Source organism: Pelophylax lessonae, assembly GCF_965119305.1.
Source record: "Pelophylax lessonae genome assembly, chromosome: 8".
NCBI classification, from domain to species: domain Eukaryota; kingdom Metazoa; phylum Chordata; class Amphibia; order Anura; family Ranidae; genus Pelophylax; species Pelophylax lessonae.
In genome coordinates, this window is record NC_138775.1 from 111,531,158 (window position 1) to 111,556,163 (window position 25,006).

The 25,006-nt window shown below is 42.9% G+C and overlaps 1 protein-coding gene across 1 annotated transcript in view; it reads right to left on the minus strand.

Moving 5' to 3' along the window:
• Positions 1 to 25,006, minus strand: part of CACNA1I (calcium voltage-gated channel subunit alpha1 I) — a 2,042,880-nt gene that overhangs the window by 534,345 nt on the left and 1,483,529 nt on the right. The window contains exon 25 of the mRNA XM_082266478.1: positions 18,144 to 18,253. Coding sequence (XP_082122604.1) covers positions 18,144 to 18,253 — 110 coding nt within the window. The remainder of the gene's footprint in view (positions 1 to 18,143; positions 18,254 to 25,006) is intronic.

Below are 25,006 nucleotides of genomic sequence, written 5' to 3' on the forward strand. Positions count from 1 at the left end.
AGTAGGAGGAGTATGGAACAGGCAGCACCCTCAAATCTTCAGAAGTATGAGATGAACCTCAAAAACTTGGAAAGGTTGATCTCACACGTACCGACACAGACTATCCCGCAATTTAATTGATCCCCAAAGGTTTTTATTGAATAGCGGAATAGGAAATATGATCAAAAAAAGTGTATGTATCTCATACGTACACAACCACACTAGGCCCCAATTACTATTGTTTGTACCCCTAAAAGGATGGATGAGGAGTAGGAGGAGTATGGAACAGGCAGCACCCTCAAATCATCAGAAGTATGAGATGAACCCCAAAAACTTGGAAAGGTTGATCTCACACGTACCGACACAGACTATCCCGCAATTTAATTGATCCCCAAAGGTTTTTATTGAATAGCGGAATAGGAAATTTGATCAAAAAAAGTGTATGTATCTCACACGTACACAACCACACTAGGCCCCAATTACTATTGTTTGTACCCCTAAAAGGATGGATGAGGAGTAGGAGGAGTATGGAACAGGCAGCACCCTCAAATCTTCAGAAGTATGAGATGAACCTCAAAAACTTGGAAAGGTGGATCTCACACGTACCGACACAGACTATCCCGCAATTTAATTGATCCCCAAAGGTTTTTATTAAATAGCGGAATAGCAAATATGATCAAAAAAAGTGTATGTATCTCACACGTACACAACCACACTAGGCCCCAATTACTATTGTTTGTACCCCTAAAAGGATGGATGAGGACTCGGAGTAGGAGGAGTATGGAACAGGCAGCACCCTCAAATCTTCAGAAGTATGAGATGAACCTCAAAAACTTGGAAAGGTGGATCTCACACGTACCGACACAGACTATCCCGCAATTTAATTGATCCCCAAAGGTTTTTATTGAATAGCGGAATAGGAAATATGATCAAAAAAAGTGTATGTATCTCATACGTACACAACCACACTAGGCCCCAATTACTATTGTTTGTACCCCTAAAAGGATGGATGAGGAGTAGGAGGAGTATGGAACAGGCAGCACCCTCAAATCATCAGAAGTATGAGATGAACCTCAAAAACTTGGAAAGGTTGATCTCACACGTACCGACACAGACTATCCCGCAATTTAATTGATCCCCAAAGGTTTTTATTGAATAGCGGAATAGGAAATATGATCAAAAAAAGTGTATGTATCTCACACGTACACAACCACACTAGGCCCCAATTACTATTGTTTGTACCCCTAAAAGGATGGATGAGGAGTAGGAGGAGTATGGAACAGGCAGCACCCTCAAATCTTCAGAAGTATGAGATGAACCTCAAAAACTTGGAAAGGTGGATCTCACACGTACCGACACAGACTATCCCGCAATTTAATTGATCCCCAAAGGTTTTTATTGAATAGCGGAATAGCAAATATGATCAAAAAAAGTGTATGTATCTCACACGTACACAACCACACTAGGCCCCAATTACTATTGTTTGTACCCCTAAAAGGATGGATGAGGACTCGGAGTAGGAGGAGTATGGAACAGGCAGCACCCTCAAATCTTCAGAAGTATGAGATGAACCTCAAAAACTTGGAAAGGTGGATCTCACACGTACCGACACAGACTATCCCGCAATTTAATTGATCCCCAAAGGTTTTTATTGAATAGCGGAATAGGAAATATGATCAAAAAAAGTGTATGTATCTCATACGTACACAACCACACTAGGCCCCAATTACTATTGTTTGTACCCCTAAAAGGATGGATGAGGAGTAGGAGGAGTATGGAACAGGTAGCACCCTCAAATCTTCAGAAGTATGAGATGAACCCCAAAAACATGGAAAGGTTGATCTCACACGTACCGACACAGACTATCCCGCAATTTAATTGATCCCCAAAGGTTTTTATTGAATAGCGGAATAGGAAATATGATCAAAAAAAGTGTATGTATCTCACACGTACACAACCACACTAGGCCCCAATTACTATTGTTTGTACCCCTAAAAGGATGGATGAGGAGTAGGAGGAGTATGGAAAAGGCAGCACCCTCAAATCTTCAGAAGTATGAGATGAACCTCAAAAACTTGGAAAGGTTGATCTCACACGTACCGACACAGACTATCCCGCAATTTAATTGATCCCCAAAGGTTTTTATTGAATAGCGGAATAGGAAATATGATCAAAAAAAGTGTATGTATCTCACACGTACACAACCACACTAGGCCCCAATTAATATTGTTTGTACCCCTAAAAGGATGGATGAGGACTCGGAGTAGGAGGAGTAAGAAACAGGCAGCACCCTCAAATCTTCAGAAGTATGAGATGAACCTCAAAAACTTGGAAGGTGGATCTCACACGTACCGACACAGACTATCCTGCAATTTAATTGATCCCCAAAGGTTTTTATTGAATAGCGGAATAGGAAATATGATCAAAAAAAGTGTATGTATCTCACACGTACACAACCACACTAGGCCCCAATTACTATTGTTTGTACCCCTAAAAGGATGGATGAGGAGTAGGAGGAGTATGGAACAGGCAGCACCCTCAAATCATCAGAAGTATGAGATGAACCCCAAAAACTTGGAAAGGTTGATCTCACACGTACCGACACAGACTATCCCGCAATTTAGTTGATCCCCAAAGGTTTTTATTGAATAGCGGAATAGGAAATATGATCAAAAAAAGTGTATGTATCTCACACGTACACAACCACACTAGGCCCCAATTACTATTGTTTGTACCCCTAAAAGGATGGATGAGGAGTAGGAGGAGTATGGAACAGGCAGCACCCTCAAATCTTCAGAAGTATGAGATGAACCTCAAAAACTTGGAAAGGTGGATCTCACACGTACCGACACAGACTATCCCGCAATTTAATTGATCCCCAAAGGTTTTTATTAAATAGCGGAATAGCAAATATGATCAAAAAAAGTGTATGTATCTCACACGTACACAACCACATTAGGCCCCAATTACTATTGTTTGTACCCCTAAAAGGATGGATGAGGACTCGGAGTAGGAGGAGTATGGAACAGGCAGCACCCTCAAATCTTCAGAAGTATGAGATGAACCTCAAAAACTTGGAAAGGTGGATCTCACACGTACCGACACAGACTATCCAGCAATTTAATTGATCCCCAAAGGTTTTTATTGAATAGCGGAATAGGAAATATGATCAAAAAAAGTGTATGTATCTCACACGTACACAACCACACTAGGCCCCAATTACTATTGTTTGTACCCCTAAAAGGATGGATGAGGAGTAGGAGGAGTATGGAACAGGCAGCACCCTCAAATCTTCAGAAGTATGAGATGAACCTCAAAAACTTGGAAAGGTTGATCTCACACGCACCGACACAGACTATCCCGCAATTTAATTGATCCCCAAAGGTTTTTATTGAATAGCGGAATAGGAAATATGATCAAAAAAAGTGTATGTATCTCACACGTACACAACCACACTAGGCCCCAATTACTATTGTTTGTACCCCTAAAAGGATGGATGAGGAGTAGGAGGAGTATGGAACAGGCAGCACCCTCAAATCTTCAGAAGTATGAGATGAACCTCAAAAACTTGGAAAGGTGGATCTCACACGTACCGACACAGACTATCCCGCAATTTAATTGATCCCCAAAGGTTTTTATTAAATAGCGGAATAGCAAATATGATCAAAAAAAGTGTATGTATCTCACACGTACACAACCACACTAGGCCCCAATTACTATTGTTTGTACCCCTAAAAGGATGGATGAGGACTCGGAGTAGGAGGAGTATGGAACAGGCAGCACCCTCAAATCTTCAGAAGTATGAGATGAACCTCAAAAACTTGGAAAGGTGGATCTCACACGTACCGACACAGACTATCCCGCAATTTAATTGATCCCCAAAGGTTTTTATTGAATAGCGGAATAGGAAATATGATCAAAAAAAGTGTATGTATCTCATACGTACACAACCACACTAGGCCCCAATTACTATTGTTTGTACCCCTAAAAGGATGGATGAGGAGTAGGAGGAGTATGGAACAGGCAGCACCCTCAAATCATCAGAAGTATGAGATGAACCTCAAAAACTTGGAAAGGTTGATCTCACACGTACCGACACAGACTATCCCGCAATTTAATTGATCCCCAAAGGTTTTTATTGAATAGCGGAATAGGAAATATGATCAAAAAAAGTGTATGTATCTCACACGTACACAACCACACTAGGCCCCAATTACTATTGTTTGTACCCCTAAAAGGATGGATGAGGAGTAGGAGGAGTATGGAACAGGCAGCACCCTCAAATCTTCAGAAGTATGAGATGAACCTCAAAAACTTGGAAAGGTGGATCTCACACGTACCGACACAGACTATCCCGCAATTTAATTGATCCCCAAAGGTTTTTATTGAATAGCGGAATAGCAAATATGATCAAAAAAAGTGTATGTATCTCACACGTACACAACCACACTAGGCCCCAATTACTATTGTTTGTACCCCTAAAAGGATGGATGAGGACTCGGAGTAGGAGGAGTATGGAACAGGCAGCACCCTCAAATCTTCAGAAGTATGAGATGAACCTCAAAAACTTGGAAAGGTGGATCTCACACGTACCGACACAGACTATCCCGCAATTTAATTGATCCCCAAAGGTTTTTATTGAATAGCGGAATAGGAAATATGATCAAAAAAAGTGTATGTATCTCATACGTACACAACCACACTAGGCCCCAATTACTATTGTTTGTACCCCTAAAAGGATGGATGAGGAGTAGGAGGAGTATGGAACAGGTAGCACCCTCAAATCTTCAGAAGTATGAGATGAACCCCAAAAACATGGAAAGGTTGATCTCACACGTACCGACACAGACTATCCCGCAATTTAATTGATCCCCAAAGGTTTTTATTGAATAGCGGAATAGGAAATATGATCAAAAAAAGTGTATGTATCTCACACGTACACAACCACACTAGGCCCCAATTACTATTGTTTGTACCCCTAAAAGGATGGATGAGGAGTAGGAGGAGTATGGAAAAGGCAGCACCCTCAAATCTTCAGAAGTATGAGATGAACCTCAAAAACTTGGAAAGGTTGATCTCACACGTACCGACACAGACTATCCCGCAATTTAATTGATCCCCAAAGGTTTTTATTGAATAGCGGAATAGGAAATATGATCAAAAAAAGTGTATGTATCTCACACGTACACAACCACACTAGGCCCCAATTAATATTGTTTGTACCCCTAAAAGGATGGATGAGGACTCGGAGTAGGAGGAGTAAGAAACAGGCAGCACCCTCAAATCTTCAGAAGTATGAGATGAACCTCAAAAACTTGGAAGGTGGATCTCACACGTACCGACACAGACTATCCTGCAATTTAATTGATCCCCAAAGGTTTTTATTGAATAGCGGAATAGGAAATATGATCAAAAAAAGTGTATGTATCTCACACGTACACAACCACACTAGGCCCCAATTACTATTGTTTGTACCCCTAAAAGGATGGATGAGGAGTAGGAGGAGTATGGAACAGGCAGCACCCTCAAATCATCAGAAGTATGAGATGAACCCCAAAAACTTGGAAAGGTTGATCTCACACGTACCGACACAGACTATCCCGCAATTTAGTTGATCCCCAAAGGTTTTTATTGAATAGCGGAATAGGAAATATGATCAAAAAAAGTGTATGTATCTCACACGTACACAACCACACTAGGCCCCAATTACTATTGTTTGTACCCCTAAAAGGATGGATGAGGAGTAGGAGGAGTATGGAACAGGCAGCACCCTCAAATCTTCAGAAGTATGAGATGAACCTCAAAAACTTGGAAAGGTGGATCTCACACGTACCGACACAGACTATCCCGCAATTTAATTGATCCCCAAAGGTTTTTATTAAATAGCGGAATAGCAAATATGATCAAAAAAAGTGTATGTATCTCACACGTACACAACCACATTAGGCCCCAATTACTATTGTTTGTACCCCTAAAAGGATGGATGAGGACTCGGAGTAGGAGGAGTATGGAACAGGCAGCACCCTCAAATCTTCAGAAGTATGAGATGAACCTCAAAAACTTGGAAAGGTGGATCTCACACGTACCGACACAGACTATCCAGCAATTTAATTGATCCCCAAAGGTTTTTATTGAATAGCGGAATAGGAAATATGATCAAAAAAAGTGTATGTATCTCACACGTACACAACCACACTAGGCCCCAATTACTATTGTTTGTACCCCTAAAAGGATGGATGAGGAGTAGGAGGAGTATGGAACAGGCAGCACCCTCAAATCTTCAGAAGTATGAGATGAACCTCAAAAACTTGGAAAGGTTGATCTCACACGCACCGACACAGACTATCCCGCAATTTAATTGATCCCCAAAGGTTTTTATTGAATAGCGGAATAGGAAATATGATCAAAAAAAGTGTATGTATCTCACACGTACACAACCACACTAGGCCCCAATTACTATTGTTTGTACCCCTAAAAGGATGGATGAGGAGTAGGAGGAGTATGGAACAGGCAGCACCCTCAAATCTTCAGAAGTATGAGATGAACCCCAAACACATGGAAAGGTTGATCTCACACGTACCGACACAGACTATCCCGCAATTTAATTGATCCCCAAAGGTTTTTATTGAATAGCGGAATAGGAAATATGATCAAAAAAAGTGTATGTATCTCACACGTACACAACCACACTAGGCCCCAATTACTATTGTTTGTACCCCTAAAAGGATGGATGAGGAGTAGGAGGAGTATGGAAAAGGCAGCACCCTCAAATCTTCAGAAGTATGAGATGAACCTCAAAAACTTGGAAAGGTTGATCTCACACGTACCGACACAGACTATCCCGCAATTTAATTGATCCCCAAAGGTTTTTATTGAATAGCGGAATAGGAAATATGATCAAAAAAAGTGTATGTATCTCACACGTACACAACCACACTAGGCCCCAATTACTATTGTTTGTACCCCTAAAAGGATGGATGAGGAGTAGGAGGAGTATGGAACAGGCAGCACCCTCAAATCTTCAGAAGTATGAGATGAACCTCAAAAACTTGGAAAGGTTGATCTCACACGTACCGACACAGACTATCCCGCAATTTAATTGATCCCCAAAGGTTTTTATTGAATTGCGGAATAGGAAATATGATCAAAAAAAGTGTATGTATCTCATACGTACACAACCACACTAGGCCCCAATTACTATTGTTTGTACCCCTAAAAGGATGGATGAGGAGTAGGAGGAGTATGGAACAGGCAGCACCCTCAAATCATCAGAAGTATGAGATGAACCCCAAAAACTTGGAAAGGTTGATCTCACACGTACCGACACAGACTATCCCGCAATTTAATTGATCCCCAAAGGTTTTTATTGAATAGCGGAATAGGAAATATGATCAAAAAAAGTGTATGTATCTCACACGTACACAACCACACTAGGCCCCAATTACTATTGTTTGTACCCCTAAAAGGATGGATGAGGAGTAGGAGGAGTATGGAACAGGCAGCACCCTCAAATCTTCAGAAGTATGAGATGAACCTCAAAAACTTGGAAAGGTGGATCTCACACGTACCGACACAGACTATCCCGCAATTTAATTGATCCCCAAAGGTTTTTATTAAATAGCGGAATAGCAAATATGATCAAAAAAAGTGTATGTATCTCACACGTACACAACCACACTAGGCCCCAATTACTATTGTTTGTACCCCTAAAAGGATGGATGAGGACTCGGAGTAGGAGGAGTATGGAACAGGCAGCACCCTCAAATCTTCAGAAGTATGAGATGAACCTCAAAAACTTGGAAAGGTGGATCTCACACGTACCGACACAGACTATCCCGCAATTTAATTGATCCCCAAAGGTTTTTATTGAATAGCGGAATAGGAAATATGATCAAAAAAAGTGTATGTATCTCATACGTACACAACCACACTAGGCCCCAATTACTATTGTTTGTACCCCTAAAAGGATGGATGAGGAGTAGGAGGAGTATGGAACAGGCAGCACCCTCAAATCATCAGAAGTATGAGATGAACCTCAAAAACTTGGAAAGGTTGATCTCACACGTACCGACACAGACTATCCCGCAATTTAATTGATCCCCAAAGGTTTTTATTGAATAGCGGAATAGGAAATATGATCAAAAAAAGTGTATGTATCTCACACGTACACAACCACACTAGGCCCCAATTACTATTGTTTGTACCCCTAAAAGGATGGATGAGGAGTAGGAGGAGTATGGAACAGGCAGCACCCTCAAATCTTCAGAAGTATGAGATGAACCTCAAAAACTTGGAAAGGTGGATCTCACACGTACCGACACAGACTATCCCGCAATTTAATTGATCCCCAAAGGTTTTTATTGAATAGCGGAATAGCAAATATGATCAAAAAAAGTGTATGTATCTCACACGTACACAACCACACTAGGCCCCAATTACTATTGTTTGTACCCCTAAAAGGATGGATGAGGACTCGGAGTAGGAGGAGTATGGAACAGGCAGCACCCTCAAATCTTCAGAAGTATGAGATGAACCTCAAAAACTTGGAAAGGTGGATCTCACACGTACCGACACAGACTATCCCGCAATTTAATTGATCCCCAAAGGTTTTTATTGAATAGCGGAATAGGAAATATGATCAAAAAAAGTGTATGTATCTCATACGTACACAACCACACTAGGCCCCAATTACTATTGTTTGTACCCCTAAAAGGATGGATGAGGAGTAGGAGGAGTATGGAACAGGCAGCACCCTCAAATCTTCAGAAGTATGAGATGAACCTCAAAAACTTGGAAAGGTTGATCTCACACGTACCGACACAGACTATCCCGCAATTTAATTGATCCCCAAAGGTTTTTATTGAATAGCGGAATAGGAAATATGATCAAAAAAAGTGTATGTATCTCACACGTACACAACCACACTAGGCCCCAATTACTATTGTTTGTACCCCTAAAAGGATGGGTGAGGAGTAGGAGGAGTATGGAACAGGCAGCACCCTCAAATCTTCAGAAGTATGAGATGAACCCCAAAAACTTGGAAAGGTGGATCTCACACGTACCGACACAGATTATCCCGCAATTTAATTGATCCCCAAAGGTTTTTATTGAATAGCGGAATAGGAAATATGATCAAAAAAAGTGTATGTATCTCACACGTACACAACCACACTAGGCCCCAATTACTATTGTTTGTACCCCTAAAAGGATGGATGAGGACTCGGAGTAGGAGGAGTATGGAACAGGCAGCACCCTCAAATCTTCAGAAGTATGAGATGAACCTCAAAAACTTGGAAAGGTTGATCTCACACGTACCGACACAGACTATCCCGCAATTTAATTGATCCCCAAAGGTTTTTATTGAATAGCAGAATAGCAAATATGATCAAAAAAAGTGTATGTATCTCACACGTACACAACCACACTAGGCCCCAATTACTATTGTTTGTACCCCTAAAAGGATGGATGAGGACTCGGAGTAGGAGGAGTATGGAACAGGCAGCACCCTCAAATCTTCAGAAGTATGAGATGAACCTCAAAAACTTGGAAAGGTTGATCTCACACGTACCGACACAGACTATCCCGCAATTTAATTGATCCCCAAAGGTTTTTATTGAATAGCGGAATAGAAAATATGACCAAAAAAAGTGTATGTATCTCACACGTACACAACCACACTAGGCCCCAATTACTATTGTTTGTACCCCTAAAAGGATGGATGAGGAGTAGGAGGAGTATGGAACAGGCAGCACCCTCAAATCTTCAGAAGTTTGAGATGAACCCCAAAAACATGGAAAGGTTGATCTCACACGTACCGACACAGACTATCCCGCAATTTAATTGATCCCCAAAAGGTTTTTATTGAATAGCGGAATAGGAAATATGATCAAAAAAAGTGTATGTATCTCACACGTACACAACCACACTAGGCCCCAATTACTATTGTTTGTACCCCTAAAAGGATGGATGAGGAGTAGGAGTATGGAACAGGCAGCACCCTCAAATCTTCAGAAGTATGAGATTGTGTTCACTGTACCCCACAAAGATTGTGTTCACTGCACCCCAAAAGGATTTTGTTCACTGCACCCCAAAAAGATTGTGTTCACTGCACCCCACAAAGATTGTGTTCACTGCACCCCAAAAGGATTTCGTTCACTGCACCCCAAAAAGATTGTGTTCACTGCACCCCACAAAGATTGTGTTCACTGCACCCCAAAAGGATTTTGTTCACTGCGCCCCAAAAAGATTGTGTTCACTGCACCCCACAAAGATTGTGTTCACTGCACCCCAAAAGGATTTTGTTCACTGCACCCCACAAAGATTGTGTTCACTGTACCCCACAACGATTGTGTTCACTGCACCCAAAAAAGTTTGTGTTCACTGCACCCCACAAATATTGTGTTCACTGCACCCCAAAAGGATTTTGTTCACTGCACCCCACAAAGATTGTGTTCACTGCACCCCACAAAGATTGTGTTCACTGCACCCCAAAAGGATTTTGTTCACTGCACCCCAAAAAGATTGTGTTCACTGCACCCCACAAAGATTGTGTTCACTGTACCCCACAAAGATTGTGTTCACTGCACCCAAAAAAGATTGTGTTCACTGCACCCCACAAAGATTGTGTTCACTGCACCCCAAAAGGATTTTGTTCACTGCACCCCACAAAGATTGTGTTCACTGCACCCCAAAAGGATTTTGTTCACTGCACCCCAAAAAGATTGTGTTCACTGCACCCCACAAAGATTGTGTTCACTGCACCCCAAAATAATTTTGTTCACTGCACCCCACAAAGATTGTGTTCACTGTACCCCACAAAGATTGTGTTCACTGCACCCCAAAAAGATTGTGTTCACTGCACCCCACAAAGATTGTGTTCACTGCACCCCAAAAGGATTTTGTTCACTGAACCCCACAAAGATTGTGTTCACTGCACCCCACAAAGATTGTGTTCACTGCACCCCAAAAGGATTTTGTTCACTGCACCCCAAAAAGATTGTGTTCACTGCACCCCACAAATATTGTGTTCACTGCACCCCAAAAGGATTTTTTTCACTGCACCCCAAAAAGATTGTGTTCACTGCACCCCACAAAGATTGTGTTCACTGCACCCCAAAAGGATTTCGTTCACTGCACCCCAAAAAGATTGTGTTCACTGCACCCCAAAAAGATTGTGTTCACTGCACCCCAAAAAGATTGTGTTCACTGCAGCCCACACACAGCAAAATGGATGTGGATCACTGACACCTGCCTATCTCCTATCCCACACCACACAGCAATATCGATTGTAGTTTGTAGAACACACTTTCCCTAAAAATCAGCAAACTCTATCCCTAACAGGATTGATAAGAGATCGTAGATCGGGACTGAGTGCAGAGTGCAGACCCCACCCCACACAGCAATATTGATTGTAGTTTGTAGAACGCACTTTCCCTAAAATTCAGCAGACTCTATCCCTAACAGGATTGATAAGAGATCGTAGATCAGGACTAAGTGCAGACCCCACCCCACACAGCAATATCGATTGTAGTTTGTAGAACACAATTTCCCTAAAAATCATCAGTAGCCTCTCCCTAAAATGCCTACAACTCGCCCTGCCTAAAACACTCCGACCTGTCCCTCAATTCTATCCGGACACAAATGTTTTTTTCCTGCCTGTCTGTCCCTAATCAGCAGCCAGCACGTTGATGTGTGCTCTCTCCCTGATCTAAGCAGCAGAATGACGCCGCTGCGGCGCTGCCTCGAACTTATAAAGACTTGGTCACATGCTTCAGACGGCCAATCACAGCTACTGATACATTTGCAGGCATGGCTGGGATGGCTTAGGCACACCAGTTAAACGCTTGTTGATTGGCTGTTGAAAGCCCGCCATGAAAAGCGCGCCAAAGCATGCAAAACCCGGAAATAAAACGACCGAACACGGATTTTTACCCGAATATACAGTAAAGTGTCCGTGTCCGTGTTCGGGTAACAAAAATCCAATTATTCGGTACGAACACGAATAATACAGTCCGTGTTCGCTCAACACTATCCATGAGCTCATGAATTTTCTGCAATTGTATTTTCAGTCTGCATTACCAGGGCCGCTGATAGGGCAGTACAACCGGTCCTGTTGTACCGGGCCCGGGCCCCATCAGCTTAACAGGGGGCCCGGGCAAAAATTTCTGGCTAAATAAATGCACAGGATTTTGCTAAACCTAAATCACATTCCAATTCCTTGCTTATCAGGGGATAATTAATATTTCTTGGGCTCCATTAGATCAACAAAGGGGCCCAGGAGGAGACAGCAGAGAAGGGACTTTTTTTCCTTTTTCGGGGCGCAGGGATACAAGCCCACGCTGCATATTGTACTGCCCCTGTCATAGTTCCTGCAGTACCCGCTGCTGCTTATGCCTTCTCTTGCGGAGGGATTCTGTTGTACACCGCTCCCTCAGTAAGTCCTGCAGCCTGAAGGGAGTCTGATGTGAGGGCACAGCATGCCTAATCCAAGGGCGGGTGGCAGTGCACAGCTTCCAGCAAGCAGCAGCCCACACAGACACTGACTGCTGTGGAAGGAAGGTACAGTCCCTAGGCTCCCCACTGTGTGCCTATGATCAGGGGTGGACTGACCATTCGGGCACTTCCCGAGGTCAGTAGGGGGCCCCACAAGCTTACTTGCCACTGTGGGGACAGCAGCATTCATTGCTTCAAGTTCTAACTACATACACTGGCCGATGATGTATGTAGTAAGAAGTTCCGATCCTGGTTTCTGTCTCCTCCTTCCCCCGTAGTGTCCTGCACTTGCTTGCTATGTGATCTCTGAGCTTCAGATCCCCGCCCCCCTCCGATCATCAGTGCTATGCAATGAGAAAATCTGGAGGCAGAGCACACTGCAGGAAGGGAGAGAGGTGAGCTGAGTTGTTCTGGGGGAAGTCCGGAGGTAAGCTGCAAAGTTTCTGCAGTGAAGGGTCCTAAGTGACAAGGAGAAGACTGTGTGTGTCTGTGTGTGTCTGTCTAAGAAAGCAGCCCCCCCCCCAGCAGAGCTGACCGACATTTCCCAAACTGACACACAGCCCTATCTATACCATCGAACTCCAATTGCTCTGTCCAGTTAATGGGCATTTAATTTATGACCATCATATTATCTTATTTAACCCTGTGTCAACCAAACTCTGTACAATCAAAAACTCACCACCTAACTAAACACTCCATGTGTGTGTGTGTGTGTGTGTGTGGGGGGGGGGGGGGGGTACGATTCTCAAAAACCTAGATAGTTGGTTTTGCCAACATCCCATATATATGAATGTTTTTGAAGGGGGTTTGGTGCCTCAGGCCAAAGGTAATTGGGACTTTATGGGCTAATAACAAGACTTTTTAAATAAGGAATATATAACAATTTATTAAATAAAGACAAAATAGAAATATTACACACAATGGTGGTGTATTGGGTTATAGACCCATTAGTGAGGGTGAGAAAGTTTAGAGATTGGTGACAGAGTGATATGGTGACTTTGGAATATTGCTCTTTGCTGTTCCATGCTTGTTAGCCAGCTTGGAGTATGCAGAGAAGGAATATCCTGAATTCCAACGCATATCACTCATAACACTCATGTCACTAATTTCTAAACGTACTCACCCTCACTAATGGGTCTATAACCCAATACACCACCATTGTGTGTAATATTTCTACTTTGTCTTTATTTAATAAATTGTTATATATTCCTTATTTAAAAAGTCTTGTTATTAGCCCATAAAGTCCCAATTACCTTTGGCCTGAGGCACCAAACCCCCTTAAAAAAAAACAAAAAACGAAACACTCCATAGCTTCTGCCACACAGGCGTTTTGCGGACTCCGTTTTGCTCAGTGGGGATCAATCTGCTGATCCCGCCAAGCAGGTGGATGACAGGTCCATCCCTGCTCACTGTGCAGAGACGGAGCTGTCAGATTCCCCGTTCTCCTCTATGGGAGATCTAATGAAAACAGACCGTCTGTCCCCATCCGATCCGATCCTCTATGGATGAAAAATAGGATTTCAGGGACAGGATCGGATCGGAGAGCAGTGGTTGTCAGTGGACATGTCACCGCTGACATCCACTGCTCCATAGAGGTACATGGATCATCCAATCAGGTCTGCCTGAAAAACTAAGAGGCAGACCTGATCAGAAAGTCCTTTTGAAAGGGTCATAATCAAAAATAACAGTCCTTAAAGTGGAGTTCCACCCAAAAGTGGAAGCTCCACTTATCTGCTTCCTCCCCCACATTTGGCACCTTTCAGGGGGGAGGGGTTAACGGGTACCTGTTTTTGACAGGTACCCGTCCCCACTTCCGGGAGACGGCGCCGTGGTGATGTCCTTTGGAAGTTCAGCCCCCCCTCCTCCTTCCTCCGCCACCAGGCCAGTTGGAAAGCGCAGCCCGCTTCACCCATGCGCAGTAGGGAACTGGCTGTGAAGCCAAAAGGCTTCACTGCTGGTTTCCCTCACCGCAAATGGTGGTGGGAGCACACGAGAGCCAATACAAAAATCAACTGGGGTGTCAACATTGCAAGATCCCTGGACAGGTAAGTGTCCTAATATTAAAAGTCAGGAGCTACAGTAATTTTCTCATGGGGGGGGGGCAAAACTCAGTTTTACCACTTTCCGCTGGCCGTACGCATATAAGTGACCACTTGACAGATAAGCTTAACACAGAGAGGCCAGATATATGCGTCCTAAATGTAAAGAGTGTGCACCCTTCACGCTTCCAGCACAATTATCGGTGAGAGCCAAAACACTCCCAATGCTTCCTTCCAAACATCTCTCCCTGGTCACCCCTCAGACATTGCCTCTAAAAGAAATATCTCCCCAACTAAAAGACATCCCCCCTACACCTGTCTTCATGCTATCTGCACTTTTCCCCTGCACATACGATTTGCCATCATATCTTCTGCACTTCTCTTCTGAACACAGTCCTACATTTCACACTAATCTCCTGCACACAATATCCACCAGTATACCCTCCACACTCCTCTCCTGTACATACTGCCCCCTGTCATACCCTCCACACCCCTCTCCTGCACACAATACCCACCAGCATACCCTCCTTAGCATGTGTCCTTAGTCCCTTTCTCTGTATCAAATGTGAGACTTCAGGGGTCTGTTTATCTCACCAAAGCTCCCACCAAAAATCAATAAATTAAAATGAAAAAAAAAAATAAAAAGTAGAAAAAAAATAATAAATCACACTAAAATGCCACGCCCAATATGTGGCATAATTTATCCACACCCACTGTGTGCCGCAAAGCACTGTGCCCACCGCTGGTCGCCCTGCTAAGGGTCCCAGTGCAATACTGTGCCCAAGGGCCCATGATGCTAGTAAGGTGGCACTGACCATGAGAGGCTCCTTGTTTCTTTATTGGGTCGCCAGCTTTAAGTCTTCTGCCTGTCTGCATGTTCATGAGCTTCATGTCCTTCCACTTAGGCCTAATGCATTAATGTTGCATCATAAAGTATGGCAGCCATCTCTTTAAACCTGGGGGTCCCATGATTTCCTATTGCCCGGGGGCCCCATGAGTCGTCAGTCCGCCCCTGCTGTGTCCCATTATGTAATGTGGGTGTGCCTGGGTCACTGAATGCATACGAGGCAGTGGGTAGGGACAGGGGGCGTGGTAAGTGGCGGGGGCGGGGTTAAAGGGGCCCCATCAGATAGGCTGTAGGGGGCCCCATGATTTCTAACAGCGGCCCTGTGCATTACCTGTTTATTATTCTTCAATAAAGTACCAATTTTTATCTACATTATACCATTGTTTGAGCCACTTTATGCAACTTCTTTTTTCTTGGTTCCCAATATGCTCTCAGTTGCTTGGCTCACCGGTTATATACCGTTAGGTATTTATATGATAACTACAAGCAATCCTTGTCACATCCTCACGCCCCAAGATTTTTCAGGTCTGTTGATTTGATTTCCTGGTGTTCCATTACCCCTCCCTTTCCCTTGTTATTGTCCTATTTGCAGGGACTGTCCCAGCAAAAACAGGACAGTTGGCAAATATGGCATTCTAGGCTCTTTTTGTGCATCACTGAGCTGCTGTCAATTATCTAGGTACTGTACATGAACATGGCTGCATAAGCACTAGACCTCTCTAAGTGTTAGGAATCTGAGAACCACCTACTACAATCTCTCCTAGCATCTGGAAACCATTAGGTTTTCTCCTAGCATCTGAAAATCAACAAATTAGAATTATGTTTGGAGATTTTAATAGTTGCTTCATTTAGTCTATTCATCAGGTAATCATTTAACTAATAAAATCCTTTGTTAATTATAATAATACACAACTGCACAATATATGTCATTTGATTATTAATTCCAAAGAAAAGGGTTTGTTTGAAATTCTGTGAATTTTGTAAATGTACCAGAAATGCAGCCAATAAAGGTTAACTCTGGGCAACAAATAAAAATACATTTGTTCTGCTATTCAAAAAAAAAAAAAAAACAATGCAGCTTTTACTAAAAGTAATTGTAACTTGCATCTGTACTGGCTACCATAACCAATTCATTGGACAGTCATTTGAACAGGTTGAATGACAGTATAAATGTTTATGCCACTGAAAAGATATGACGAGTCCCCTAAATATGTTTAATTGGCCTGGCCACCCATCAATGATGTTTAAAATATATCTAAACCCAAGAAAAAAATATATCATATATTGCAGCCTACCAGTCTTAAGATGTATTAGTTTTACATTTTTCAGGCTAAGTACATTTTCAGTATACAATTAAATACCTGTTGATCCTCCCACAAATCCAATGTTTTTGTGACTTCTTGTACACTAAACTGAGATCTCAACCTGTGTTATCACTTTCCTGTGATAGCACTTTTTGTACAATAAATAACATAAAAGAGGAGAGGTATAGGTGTTTGTAGTCCAAATTGATAGATAAATCTGCTTCTCCATAGATACAGCAGGGTGAATGTGTGTTGTCATCCTGGAAAAAAATTACTGGCAGGATCAGCAGGTACACAATATGGTAATACAGGTTTAAAATATGAAATAAAATCAGCCACCACATCCAAGGACTGGAGGGTTTTAAAATACTTTTGTTCTTGGGTTTAGATACACATCAAGTAAAATTTCACTCCAAGCCTCCCCACAAAGAACTCAGATGCCATGTTGACCACCACCCAGCTATTCGGCATAAAAGGCAGTATTTACATCTATTTTTTGGCTGGTCATGTGTCCTTCAGTGCACAGGAACAACTACAAGACCTTTAGAAATGAACGGTTAAGCTGAGACAACTTTCCCATGCATAGAACCTGTTATTGTGCAATTTCATCTGTATTTCAGCCAGAAAATTAGCATTTAAGAGCGGGACACCAACAACAGATGGTCCCATATTTTTCTTTTAACAGGTATACTTTAAGTTTTGGTATTAAAAAGAGAATTTTTGAGATTAAATATCTACCCTTTAGAAAAAAAAAAAATCTTGTAAATACTGTACAAAGACATGTACCTTGTTGTAGATTTTATTCAGGGGAAACTTTCCAGTTCAAACAAGTGTCCCATTAAATGCACCTGTATTCGGATGCTAACAGAAGGCTATTTTAACAGTGATGATGGAGTGGAAAAATAAGTAGTAAGGTAATGTCACACTAGCAAACCTGTTGCTGGTCAGAACTTGATAGCAACAGGATCAATAAAATGTGCAGGAAAGACACTCACTTGCTTGTACGTGTCAGTCTGGGTGATGGACAGGCAGGTGTGTGTCTTAAAGCCATGCTGTGACCTGTTGCTGGTAAGTTATTACAAGTGACAGTTATGCTAGTGTGGCAGGGGCCCAAAAAAGAGAGATTAAAGTATTTACTTTCCTGAAAAAAAAAATATGTTCCAGCTTACCTCTAGTGCTTTTCACAAACCTAGCAGCATTCAATAGTAGAATGGGAAGATTACAGTACAGATTATATTCTACAGCATAAATTATGTTATAAAAGACCTGCCCTTTTGTTCAGGTAGCCAGCACTGGAGAGAATGTGGAATATAATTTTAATCCATATGGGTTGGTAATTTTAGCTCTTCTATAGATATTTATTCATCCATCACCATACTACTTTATGTTAATGTGATTATAAGGTTTCTTTATGGGTAACTTCATATTTTCTTGAAAACTTTTAAAACATCTCAGATTACATCTATCTCAGTTAACAGTTACCTGTCCTTGAAAAATCTTCGAAATCCAAATGCCACCAATTTTAGCACAGCTTCAAGTACAAAGACGGTAGTAAACATGTAGTTGCAGTACTTCAGGGCAACTTCAAGAGACTGCAAAAAGAGAAAATAAGAAAAAGTATATACCACTGTAAAGGGTGTCTGTGGAAAAATCTGCTCTTCTTGTCAAATCTGTGTAGGGGTGATTTACTATGGGGATTTGGCCTTTTAAATCTAGTTCATTGTAAACACACCATCATGTGTAGTAGGAGAAGTATGATTTAAAGATGTATTTTTAAAAGAAAATTTACTGGATGAAGTGAAAATGACACAAACAGTATATCAATACCATATTGTTCAGATTTAATAGGGTAGTGCATGTCTACACTTTAGGCTTTATTTAACCAGTTCAGTTCCAGAGCAATCGTTTTTACTTTTCACACACATGAAAAATCATATTTTTTGGCAATATAATTACTTAAACCTCCAAAACATTATATATTTTCTGAAAGCAGAGGCCCTGTAGAATAAAATGGAGATTATTATGTCACAAGATATTTGTGCAGATTTTCTGGAAAAAATATCATAAAATACATTTTAGTTCAAAAACACACAATATACTACCCATTTTTTTAGTTGAATTATAAAAGATGAGGTTGCATCAAGTAAATAGATACCAAACATTTCATGTCTTAAAATCGCCAAAAAGCGCCATGGGTGACACTTTAAAAGCCTTTACAGCTCATCAGTTTACAAAGTTAACTAGGAACTCTTGTGCTAGAAATATTGCTCTCACTCTGACATTCGAGGCGATATGTGTGAGAGGCAGCAGCGTTTACAGCATTTTTTTTTTTATTTTATTATATTTTATTATAATTTTATTTTTTTAAACTTTTTTCTTTTTTTAATTTATTTTTACTTGATTGCTATCACAAGGGTTTAACAAACCCCTATGTAATAGCACTTGGCAGGTGACAGGCACTCTTTATGGAGACATTAGGGGTCTAATAGACCCCAATGTCTCCTCTGACTTTCACACCACCTAACCAAGCACAGATCGTCTTGGTTAAATGTGGCCCTTGGCTGTACTGGCCAGGAAATGGTGCATTTGAAACAAAAAGTGATGTTTCTTCCAGGTTTCATTGTTTACATATTTGCCTTGGTCTCACAATAAAGCATGATCCAATTCACTCCAGTAGGTTCCCTATATTCCCTGAATCAACTACCACTGGTGTTATTACCTCTAAAGATTAGTATCCAGGTTTATTTTTTGCAGTTAGGAAAGCATTAGTTACATAGTTAGTGAGGTTGAAAAAATACATCAGTCCATCCAGTTCAACCTATGATGTGTGTGTGTTTGCTGTTAACCGTACATTGTATACCCCTGTATGTTGTGGTCTTTAAGGTGCCCATCTAATAGTTTTTTTAAAACTATCAATGCTCCCTGCTGATACGACTGCTTGCGGAAGAGAATTCCACATCCTTACTGCTCTTACAGTGAAGAACCCCCTGCGTATTTTAAGGTTAAACCGCCTTTCCTCTAGTTTTAGTGAGTGGCCACGTGTCTTATTGTATTCCCTTTCTCTGAATAGGTTTTTCCATATGCTAGGGTCGCCAGTACAGTATTTGTACATTGATATCATATCCCCCCTCAATCGTCTCTTCTCCAGAGAGAATAGGTTCAGTGCTTGTAGTCTTTCCTCATAGCTGATGTCCTCCATTCCCCTAATTATTTTTGTTGCCCTTCTCTGGACTTTCTCCAGTTCCAGCACATCCTTCCTGAGGACCGGTGCCCAGAGCTTGACAGCATACTCCAGATGTGGCCAGACCAGAGTGCATTACTTTACATTTTTCAACATTAAACCTCATCTGCCATGTAGTTGCCCACCCCATTGTTTTGTTCAGGTCCGCTTGTAAGGTTTCCACATCCTGCCCAGAAGATATTGGCATGCTTAGTTTAGTATCATCTGCAAATACTGATACTTTACTCGATATCCCCTCCTCTAGATCATTTATGAATAAATTAAACAGGATTGGCCCCAGGACAGAACCCTGGGGGACCCCGCTTTCCACACCCGCCCAATCTGATTACTCCCCATTAATCACCACCCTTTGCAACATCCCCTGGTGTCAGTTCTCTATTCAGGTACTCACCTTATGGTCCATACCTACCTTCCTTTGTTTGAACAGTAAGCGTTTGTGGGGAACGGTGTCAAAGGCCTTTCCAAAGTCCAGATACACCACATCCACAGGCTTACCTTTATCTAGGTGGCAGCTCACTTCATCATAGAAGGTTAATAGATTGGTTTGGCAAGAACAATTTTTCATGAATCCATGCTGATTACTACTAATAATACCATTTTCATTACTAAAGTCTTGTATGTGGTCCCTTAACATCCCCTCAAAAATCTTGCAGACTACTGATGTTAGGCTGACCGGCCTATAGTTACCCGGGATATATCTCGGCCCCTTTCAGAGCATTCAGCTCTTTTTTAAATAATCTACTGAGCTGGGGAGAACTAGCTCTTGAGGGGATCTATTCCACATTCTTACAGCTCTTACTGTGAACAAGCCATTTTGTTTGTGAAGGGTAAATCTCTTTTTTTCCACATGTTAAGAGTGCCCCTTGTCCTCTGTAATGGCGTTAAAGTGAATAATTCTACACCAAGTTCACTAAATCGATTACTTATGTATGTATGATACATGTTGATCACATCCCCCACCCTAATCACCTCTTCTCAAGAGAGAATACATTCAGTTCAGCTAATCATTTCTCATAGCTGAGTTCCAGCTCCTCCATGCCTCCCATCAGCTTGATTGCTCTTCTATTCTCCAATATCCTTTTTTATCAACTGGCGCCCAAAATTGAACTGCATATTCCAGATAAGATCTAACGATGAGGACTAATTAATTGGCAGATTGGTGGACATATCCTTTGCACGAGGCATTATCGTCCGAGGATGGCCGCGTTCTAGAGAGCTCTGCCAGGCCCCGAGCTAATCCGCCATCATCCGACCCATCTGAGGCTTCAATCCACCTCTAAACCCTCTCCTCAACACCAGGACACACAAGGAGATGCCCAGGCATAAATCGGGGCAACTGGCATCAGAAATTTTTAAAGACATTTTAAAGCCTGTAGGCCGTGGTCTCATCCAAGATGGCGGTGGCCGGGAGACCCGGCCTGAGAGTCTAACGCCGCATACCTGGACTCCATCTCCGGAATCAGCCCTCGTTCAGCGCTCCGGCTCACACCTCAGCAGTGAGGACTCTTCGGGAAACAACTCCCCTACCCCCAGGAGCCCCGCAAAATCCAGGCCACGCATCAAATCACCAGTGAGGCCTACACAGACCCCCAACAGGGAGGTGAGTGCTCTGGATGCTGTACAGGCCACTGACATGTCTCAGCAACAAGACCCCTTCCTCACCTTCCCCACACAAGGACAGCCAGTGTCATACACAACTTTAAAAGAGATGCTTCTTCAACAAGAAGGGGACAGGGTGGACAAAATAGAGCATACCATGAGTACCTATACATCTTCCATCAATAAAATAGCAGACGCTCAGGCCACGCACACTGAAGAAATAGCATGGCTAAAAGACAAGGTATCAGACTTGAAAGACAGATGGAAAAGGAACAATATTAAGACCAGGGGGATACCTGAGAATTTTGCACCATTTCAACTCTTACAGTATACACAGGAACTATTCTCCTCCTTCATACCAGACCTGTCTCCCTTTGGAACTCTCTATTGACAGGACACACAGACTACCAAAGCCTGCATTCATTGCATCTGATGCTCCCAGAGATGTCCTATTAAGAATGCACTTCTTTCAGATCAAAGACAGACTTATGGTAGCATTCCGTCAAGCCACGCAACTCCCTGAGCGCTATAACACACTCCAACTACTTCCAGATCTCTCCCGTCACACTCTCCAAAGGAGGTGAAATCTGGCGACTATCACCAAAGCTCTGCATAACCACAACATACCCCACAAATGGAGACACCCTGCAACCCTAATGGTTACACATAAAGGTACTTCACACAACATAACCAAAATGGAAGAAGGTCTGTCACTCCTTTATCAATGGGGGATAATTCCCAAATCCCGGCCGCCACCCTTGGCTATTCAGCAACCTGTCCACCTGAACCAAGAATGGCATCTGTTGTCTTGGAAGAGATCTTCCAAAAAATCCTCTCACCACCCCGGAGCCTCGGGATTAAAAGCACATTCACTCCATTAAGCTCGGGGCCAGGTCATGACCTCTTCCCTGTGTTCCCCCCCTAGAGAAGGCTTTCACAGCGCAGCTGTGCTTGTCTCTGTTATGAGACTCCATTTTTACTTTTTTTGTTTGTTTTGGTTTTATTTAATTCACTTCTCCTATGCTTATGCAGTCAGGACTCAGTTCCCTTTGTTGGCAGTCACGTCGTATGCACACCTTTCCACTCAGTTGACACTTCATCAGTAGGAATTGCACCAGACATGATCTCCAGCCTTCGGCCACTAGACACCAGCTGGACCAAAGGACGATGTTTGTTCCCATCACTCAGTTCCATTTATCTCTTCAAAGATGCAGATTAAGTGCATATCCATTAACGTGAAAGACTTAACCACCCTGCCAAGCGCTTCTCGTTATGGAGAGAGGCGAAAGCCGCCAACCCGAATGTCGTATGTGCCCAAGAGACTCATTTCCTTAGAAATGACACTCCATTGTGCAAACATAAAGACTACCCGCACATATTCCTTGCCAGCACCTCGGAAAAGAGAGGAGTTCTACTCGTCATCAGGAATTCTGTCAACTTTACACTCAAAGACTCTCACCTGGATGAGGACGGACGCTATGAAATTGTGACAGGGGACCTGAGTAACTCTCCATACACCTTGGTCTCCCTATATGCTCCGAACTCTCATCAGATCCAGTTCCTGAAAAGGCTTTTCAAGCTAATCAGGTCAAGTAAGGGCAAGTATTATTATGTGGAGACTTCAACCTGGCTGTTAACCCGGCCCTGGACATTAAGTCAGCAGCTCGTAACGGCCATCAGTCCTTGCAGAACTCACTGAATGCGGAGGGGCTGTACGATGTCTGGAGGTACAACCACGCGATGGAAAGAGACTATATCTTTTTCTCCTCCAGGCATCGTACATACTCCCGCATCGACCTATTCATAGTGGATAAGTGGTTGTTGCACCAGGCCTCCTCCTCCTCTATACAAGTCATTACATGGTCTGACCACGCCATAATATCCATGACGTTAGAGGAGAAGGACAGCACTACAAGGTCTAGAATATGGAGATGTAATGTAAAAGTGTTACAGGAAAAGGGACCCTCAGAGGCTATCCGCCAACTTCTCACTGAATTTTTTGATCTTAACCATGGCTCTGTTGGTGATGCCTTTACGCTCTGGAATGCCCACAAGGCGTTTATTAGGGGTATATGTATCCAACAAACGACCAGACTTAACAAACTATACAACCAAAAACTTACCTCCCTACTGTCCGAAATTCACAACCTAGAAAGTAACAAGGCTGACCCTACCCCTTCGACATCCCACTCCCTCATTAAACTCAGAGAGGAATTAAGGATACATCTTTTTGACAGATATGATAGACACATAAGACGTCTCAAGGTAGCCCACTATGCAGGGGCCAACAGAACAGGGTAATAATACCTGGCTTCTAAAGTGAAAGCTGTACAGGCCAAGGCCAGGATCTCCCACCTCGTGCACACACACAACACCACCCACATCATCAAACCTAAAGAGATTGCAGATGAGTTTGCCAAGTACTACAAGGCCCTCTACAATTTAAAAGATGACCTCTCAATGCTGCAACCCTCTCCCTCAGCCATACAATCCTTTCTCTCCTCGATACACCTCCCTTCACTGTCCATGCCACAGTTAGATGCCCTAAATGCCCCAATAACCGAGACTGAAATAAGCAACAAATCTCCCGGTCCAGACGGCCTGCCATACGAGTATTATGAAATCTTTGATCAGGTCTTAACCAAATTTCTGAATGATGTATATATCCAAGCTATTGATGGCACCTCTTTCCCTCCCGAGATGCTGACGGCCCTGGTAGTCACTTTTCCTAAACCAGGCAAGGAATCGACTATACCTGCAAATTTCCGCCCCATATCTTTGCTCAACTCCGATATCAAGATATATGCTAAGCTCCTGGCCACATGCCTTATAAAAGTCCTCCCTTCGGAGGCGCATGCGCGGAGTCTCCGAAGATGGGCGCTTAAGCCCGGAGCTCCGCGCCACCCCGGCACACTCTCCCACCCCGAGCCACTGAACGGACTCGCATCGACTACCGAGCTGCAGCCTGACCCTCAGGACATTAGTGGCAGCCAGCTTATGCTCAAAAACCAGGTCAGGAGGGATCTCAGGAGTCAGTTCCAGACGAGCATTGCGGAGGCTGCTCCTCCTAAAATGGTGGATCCGGCACCTCAGCAAGAGAGGATGGAGGAGGGGGACCAGGCACAGACTGTTCAACCAGCCGGGGGTCCCCATGACACCACCCCGTGGGGATCCGTGAGTACCCACTTGCTGCTGACCCCTCCCCAGCTTCCACAGAATCCTTACTTGAGTTCTGGGCGATTTCTCCCCTGACTATTCCTCTCCTCATATACCCACAAGATTCTCCACCATAGAAGGAGTGAGCAGGCCTGATCAGATGGCTAATGATGATTTGCTGGTCAAAATGTCTTCACTATTAGACAGGGGCTTATCGCAGATAGCTGTCAGAATAACCTCTGACTTAAAAGTGGATTTTCAAAATCTTGGATCCATAATGGAGGCGATTGAGAGCAAGCTAGACATGACGCAGACTCTCCAGGAACAACTGGATTCAGCTTTGCTTAAA